This window comes from Microtus pennsylvanicus, chromosome 12, assembly GCF_037038515.1.
Source record: "Microtus pennsylvanicus isolate mMicPen1 chromosome 12, mMicPen1.hap1, whole genome shotgun sequence".
NCBI classification, from domain to species: Eukaryota; Metazoa; Chordata; class Mammalia; order Rodentia; family Cricetidae; genus Microtus; species Microtus pennsylvanicus.
The window spans coordinates 44867501-44874845 of NC_134590.1; the positions used below are offsets into that span (position 1 = coordinate 44867501).

At 40.1% G+C, this 7345-nt stretch overlaps 1 protein-coding gene across 4 annotated transcripts in view; it reads right to left on the reverse strand.

The window, feature by feature from the left end:
- Tbc1d19 (TBC1 domain family member 19) overlaps nt 1-4387 on the reverse strand; it is a 118944-nt gene extending 114557 nt beyond the window's left edge. Inside the window, exon 1 of one of the 4 annotated variants that reach the window (XM_075943526.1) lies at nt 4171-4381. In XM_075943526.1, coding sequence (XP_075799641.1) covers nt 4171-4269 — 99 coding nt within the window. In that variant the 5' untranslated portion in view covers nt 4270-4381. Of the gene's footprint in view, nt 1-4170 lie in introns of all 4 variants that reach the window. The other 3 variants (XM_075943525.1, XM_075943528.1, XM_075943527.1) reach the window with 3 other exon arrangements.
- Nucleotides 4388-7345: the final 2958 nt, after the last annotated feature.

The following is a 7345-nucleotide window of genomic DNA, read 5'->3' on the forward strand; positions in this document are numbered from 1 at the left end:
ATCGCCTGGAAATTTTAGAACTGAAAAATATAATATATGCACAAGAACTCATTAAGTGGATTTATCAGAGATAAGAAACAGCACAAAACAGGATGAATGAATTAGAAGGTCCAAAGGAAATCGTAAAGAGGAGGGGGAGTTACAAAAAAAGTATTAGAGACACATTGAGCCACGAGGCCTACTGTAGAACCAAGGAACAGGGGGTAAAACAGGTGTTTGACAAGATGCCATCCAAATGATTTTCCAAACTCGTATTGGGCTTAAACAACCTCCAGACCCTGTCTTACTTAGGGTTACCATTGCTGTGATGCACACCATAACCAAAATCAACTTGAGAAGGAAAGAGTTTATTTGGCTTACATTTCCACATTGCTGTTCATCAGTGAAGAAACTCAGGACTGGAACTCAAACAGTATCCTCGAGGCAGGGAACTAATGCAGAGGCTATGGAGGAGTGCTGCTTACTGGCTGGCTCTCCATGGCTTGCTCAACCTACTTTCTCACAGAACCCAGGACCACCAGCACAGATGTAACACTAGCCGCAATGGCCGAGGCCCTTCCCCATCAATCACTAATTCATAAAAAAAAATGTTTAATGGAGGCATTTTCTTAACCAACACTCCCTCCTTTCAGATGACTATAGCTTGTGCCAAACTAACATAAGACTGCCCAGCACAAATCCAAACAGAGTAAATGATCATCAATAATAATATAAAAACAATAATACTTTAACAATGTACATCTTAACAAGTCTGCTGAAATCCCTCAAACAGAAAGAAAATGGTAAAAGTCCCCAGGTAGGGGCAGGCAACATATATTTGATTTAGTAATGACAAATTCTCAACAGAAACCACAAAAGAAAAAGACAACGGGTAACACCTCAAATACACTGCAAGAAAACCATTTGCATCCTAGAAAGCCACATGCACAAGAAGTATCCTTTAAACTGAAGATAAATAAACACTACCAGACGGATAAAAACCAAGAAATTAGAGACTCAGGGTATAACTCATAGCAGAATGCAAGCAAAGACTCTGGATCAATCCCAGACCCTAGCAGTTCAGCCCCGATGCAAAAGCTAGCAATTTGCTCTAGAAAATCTGTCACACACACAAAAAAAATGTTATGTCATTAGGAACCCAAAAACTAACACAATGAGTTATCACACCACATACCAGATAACAGATGACAGACAAAAAAGACTGGAGAAAACATGAGACAATGGGAATTTTCATCCACTGGGAAGACCAGTTGTCACTTTCTTGCAAATTAACCATAATCTTATTGCACAACCCACCAATCACTGTTCTTGGTATTGTTAAAATTTGAAAATTGATGTCTATCCCTGAAGCATAATCATGAACTATTTATAGAAACTTCATACATAGCAGCCAAAACAAGAGACACTAGGAAGTGATGCATTATTGGTAAGGAAGAGCCGCCAGTGAAGAGACTACACTGTGTAGGTGTGATGGTATGATGTTCTCAAAGGGAAAGTTTAGAGACAGAAAACGGTAGTGCTAGATGGAGTCTGGGCACTCAGGACAAGGGAGGAATGCACAGTATGGTAAGGCACATGGAATTTTACATGTTACATATTTCTGAAAGCTCTGGAGCTGTACGGCAAGAAGAATGGGTCCCTGTGTGAACTACAGAATCTAGTAACAGTGAATCAGTCTTAGTTATCGGTGAGAGATGCGCCACTCACCGGTGAGACATAATCCAATAAAGGGAGCCACTTGGAAGGTAAGAGCAGTGATGGGGAACTCTCTACTTTCCACTCAATTTTTACATAAACCAGAAGCTATTCTAAAACAAAGTGTGTTGATTAAAAAGATTAACTTCCCAAACAGAAAACCCTAAACACAGGCTATATATTGCAGAACTCTCCCCCATGATTAAAAAATAAAATAAAATTTCTTAACACTTGCAGAATGTAGCAAGGGAAAAAGGTGGTAACACTCTCTTACTCATTCTATGAGGCCAGAACACCTTTATATAAGACTTGACAAGCACATGAGAAAAACAATGGTCCAGCAATTTTTCTCATGACATAGCTGAACTCCTTAACACTCATATCTGAGATTGTGCCAGCTCCGTCTTAGAAAGCCACTGAGACACAGCATCACTCACAGACAACAATGAGAAAAATATATATTGTTTATAAAGTCATAACAATTTTGCCTTTAAAATTTGGTTGTGACAAAGAGAGACATATCAATAAATAAATGTAACAAAATACAGTATACAATAAATTTATATACCAAGTATCAGACTACAAAGAATTTTGTATGGTATAAGAAATGGCAAGAGATTTGTGCAAAATTTTACCAAATTTTAAAGACCAAATAGGAATTCATTTGACTGAAAATAATAGAGGCAGAAATAGAAAGTAGTTTCCAGACTGAACAAGGGTAGAGGTGGCAAACCCAGCACTATAGGTGTTCTACCATAGCAAAAACCATAACCGGGACTTTAAAAAGTTATTAGAATTTCTTGAAAGTAACAGATTACAACCACGGTTTTGACCCCAACACAGGAATATGAGTGATTTCATTATCCAATTGTTACCAGTAACAGGTCATTTGGAATAAAATCATAACTTTTGAATCCACTCTGACTACCCCGCCCCACAAGAAAATCTGAAACTGTTAAGAAAACAAAATGAGCCAGATTCTAAGCAAGGTCATCCAAGGTCAAACGGTCTCAAACTATTTGGCCTTTGGCAGAGCAGGGGGAAATGGAGGGTGACCCATGGGGCAAGGGCAATCAACTACTAAACATATAGACTGATTTCTCCCCACTTTTGTTTTTAATTGTCACATTTTTCTATTTTAATTAAAAAAATTTCAGACCATATATTTTGATCATGTTTCCCACCCCCTTGCCCCTCAGACCCTACCTAACTACCCACCCAATGTTATGTTCTTTCTCTCACACTCAAAAACAAAAAGACCACAAAAATAAAAATAAAGTAGCAAAAAATCAATAAGACAAAAATGTCAAAGTGAAACAGAGAGTCTACCAAAAAAAATCCATTGAGTTCATTTTGTACTAGTTAACTACTCCTGGGGACTGCTCTGGAGCTTGGTTGATATACCTAGTGACAATCTACTGTAAAAACTGATTTTCTCCTTGCCAGTCCCAGATAGCACCTTGGTTAGAGGTGGGAAAATGTATTCACTTTCCCCTCTCAGTGATGCGACTCCATCTGACTTGACTGTGTACAAGTATTGGACATGTTACCGGTCTCTGTGAGTTCATATATGCATCAGTCCTGTTGTGTCTGGAAGAACCCTTTTCCTTAGAATCAGCCATCTCTTAAGGATCTTACAATCTTTCTTTTCCACAAAATTTAAATAAGTAACGTAATATAAATGTTCTCCATCCTGGAGTTAAACTAGAAATCAACAAAAGAAAGGTATTAGAAAAGTCTCCGAAAATTTAAAAACTAAACAGTGCATGGATCAAAGATAGTCACACAAGATATATATTGACATTACCCATAACCTCTAAACAACCTAAATATCCACCAGGTAAGTACTAAATAGAGAAATTAATGTCGGAGCTTCCAAATATTATTCAGCAATTAAAAGGAACAGAAGTACTGAAATATCAACAGTATGGATGAACCCCTAAAGCCTAACGCTGACAGAAGCACCCACAAAAGTTTACACACTGTATGATTCCATTTAGGTGACATTCTCATAGAGTAAAGATCTCCGGGCCATTCAATGTACTCTCAGTGTCTAGTCCGTTTGAATGTTTTGAAGAAATGCTAGGTGGGCGCATCGGAAATCACTGCAGGGAGAGTGAAGTGCAACAAAGTGACATTTAAAAAATTGCACATTGGGCCCCAATCCACCCACGAGACAGTAAAAGAGAAGGAAGGCATGCCACTCAGTGAGGACAACTGCTTAAGAGAATAGGTCCCTTAAATGACTACATTCCCTGGGCTGAAGAAAGGCGTGATGTGCCCCACCCATCTTTAATAAAATCCAATCGCACCAAGCAGGGGTGTGAGCAAACCAAGGTGAGGAGCTCAAGGAGGGGTTTAAGACATCAAAAGGGGTGGGAAGAGCAGTCAGCTCTGGCTTGGGTGAAGGCAGTGTGGCAGACAGGACGTCCTGCGGCCCGCCGGTCTCCATAGCTTCCCATCAGCCCCGCTTACCCAGGCCTGCCGTTCCAGCTGAGCGTACAAATTGGAGCCCTTGATTTTCTGGACTATCTGGGCGATGACGAGAGACAGGTCCGACTCCTCCTGCAACATTTCCCCAGCCCTAGCCCGCCCAGCCGCGGGGACAGCCGCTGGCAGGGAAAGAATGCGCTGCAGGGTCCCACTCCCGGCCGCTGACACTTCTCCCGGACCTTTTTTACACTGGGACTCCTCCAGCGGGCGTTGCCAGGCAACTGCTGGGCCTTGTGTCCGTCCCTTTCTGGTCCCCTCCGCATCTGAAAGGCCTAGCACTTGCGTTCCGGGACCGGAAAGCGTCCAGGGCCAGGAGGAGGATTTCATTTCATTGTTCCTGTTCAGTCTGATCAAAAACCCAGAACAAAAGCTTGTTCATCGGCAGCCACAAAGTTTCGGGTGCACACAAAAATACCCGGGAACGCGCTGTGTGTGCGTGTGTGTGTGTGTTTTGAAATTTCGTTGGACTCTATATAATATAGGTTCATAACTCTTCCACCAGTCTTCAGAATATACCTGTGAATGCAATTGCTCCTGATCACACCCAAGAATTGTGGGCTCTGACACTAGCTGTCGCACTTCAACGAGATGCTTAAATTTCAGAATTCAAGTTTACACCAGTTGACAGGATGTTTTGATGGTTGGGTGAGGTAAGAAACAATGCATGAAATTGCACTTTTGTTTCCTTTTCCACTGTTTCTTATTCTCTAGAGTCATATCCTAAGATTAGTCTCATTACAGATAGAAATTAACCAACAAACATAACTAGTACTTTTTTTTAACATTCTTAAATCAAAGATGACTAAGATACTGAACTGGTCTTCAAGAAATTTACCGTCTAGATATCTTCTCTTCCATGTGTTCATTCAGTCCTTTAGTCACGGTTCAACTTTCAGTTTATCAAACAGCTACATACGAGGAACAGTTTAAGCACAAATATTTAATAAAATGCAGTTCTTATCCTCAAGGAAATATATGAAAGACATTTATAATTAGAAGTAACTGATTTAACTAATCAAATGTCAACCCAAAGGCCATTGATAACTCAACAGAAGTCCTAAGGTATAATTACACATTAGAATAATATTACTAGAGTAATTAAAGATTATTTTCAGTTGTGTGTGTGCACATATATTTTAAGCAAAGCAGAAGTAGTATTTCAGGGAAAACAGCCTGAGACTGCTGAAAAGGATGCTTTGGTCTAATTACATCAAACTTTAATGTCCTTAAGAATCATGAGAGATTTTGCTAAATCGAATGTGGTTTCTGATTCAATGAGCCCCTAGTGGGATCTGGTAATTTTAATTGCTGACAAGGCCCTGGAGATTGTAACGTTTGTGATCCAAAAGCTAAACTCTAAATAGGAAAGACATTGCACACATGCTGTCTGTTTACATCCTGGCATTTGTCACACCATCACAGAGATACTGTGAAGATAGGCGCAGACTCTAAAAAACCCACCTGTTCTACATGGTTTAGGAAAACAACTCTGAAAGAGCCAGGCAGGAAAGGGATACAGTGCTTTCTTTGCTTTTCTTTTCATTTCTTTTCTTTCTTTCTTTCTTGTTTGTTTTTGGGCTTTGGTTTTTGGTTTATTCGAGATAGGGTCTCCCTGTGTAGTTTTGGTGACTGTCCTGGAACTTGCTCTGTAGACCAGACTGACCTCCAACTCACAGAGATCCACCTGCCTCTGCCTTCTGAGTGCATCACCACTGCCAGCTCTTTGTTTCTTTACAAAACATTTTCCCACAACTCAGAGTGTCTCAGACCTGTGGATGACTAGATCTTAATTCTTTGTAGCCCCTCCAAGGTGATACCCTACCTGTTCATGAACTCTCACAGCAACCTGACTTTGAATAACAATAAAAAGTCCATAATAAAATCTGCTTTGATGTTAAGAATAAGGGAATGATAATGAAAGGCGTAACTGTGCTTGCTTGGGTTTGGAAGTGTCTTGGAGCAAAAAAGCAAGACTCACATTCAGAAAACATTCTCGCTCTCTTCCTAGCATGTGCCCTAAGAACACCATGACTTCCTTTCCCATCAGAATGTCAGGTTTCACCCAAAAAATAAGGAAAATACCACCCTGGTGAATATTCTGAGATAAAGAGCGCCTATTTTAATGAATAAGATATCAAAAATGAAATAATTGGGTAAAATAATATCCCATAATATTGACAGGTAAATACTGAAAGTAGCTAAACATACCAGAAATGTGCACGTGTCCAGCAAGTTTTCGTACAGATATAGACTCTATGTTGCTTCTGAGAGAACAATTTTCAGGCTTAAAGCAACAATCAAGAAGTTTAGATTTGATTTTCTAATCCTACACAGGGAAAATAAACCCTTAATCATAACACTAAAAAAATGTTTCTTACTGACACAGAAGCAGGTGTGTTGGAGTGTGATTCAATTCTAGACTGCCCTCTGCTCTCTTTTTCCAATTCAATTTGGCAAGACCTTTCAAAGCACCTGCTTCGGGCTAGGAATGGCAAGAAATACAAAGATAAATAAAACTGTCTCTTCTCTCAAGGAATTCTCAGTCCCTGGGGATGATGTAGTCGGAATGCAAAAAGCTTAAATGAAGATAGACGCTGTGTGCATGCACATTTTATTGTATTTGGCTCCCTGCTCCACAGTTAAGAGGAAAAGTCTCATCTCCAGTCTTCAGTGGAGGATTTGAACACAAAATCCTTGTTGTACCCACAATGAGCAGAGACTGAGAAAATGCTCTGCTTTTACAATTGAGACCAGACCCTGACTCAGTCTAATAAGTGAATAACAGTCCAACCTCACCTGAGTGCCTACAGCTGTCCAAACAGAGTCAGAAATAAAACAGTCACAGAGATATCTCCTGAAATGCTCTTGGACTCTGAGGAATGGTGCTCCTGAATCAGCAGATTTGGGTCTTTGGGCCCCGCCCATCTCTCTCAGACATGCTCTGCTTTGTTGTACTTTGCTGAGAAGTCATTGAGGACACACCCCAGGGGTATTGGGAAACACCTTTCTTTATTCATGTGAGTGTGGTTTTCATACACTCTACTGTCTACACTGGGAATTATTTCCACTTGCTTTAAAAGAAGATGCTGATTTTAGCATGTTGTATTACAGAATAAATTGAACTATAGGCTGCCAGGAATTGACTTAAAAGATAAAA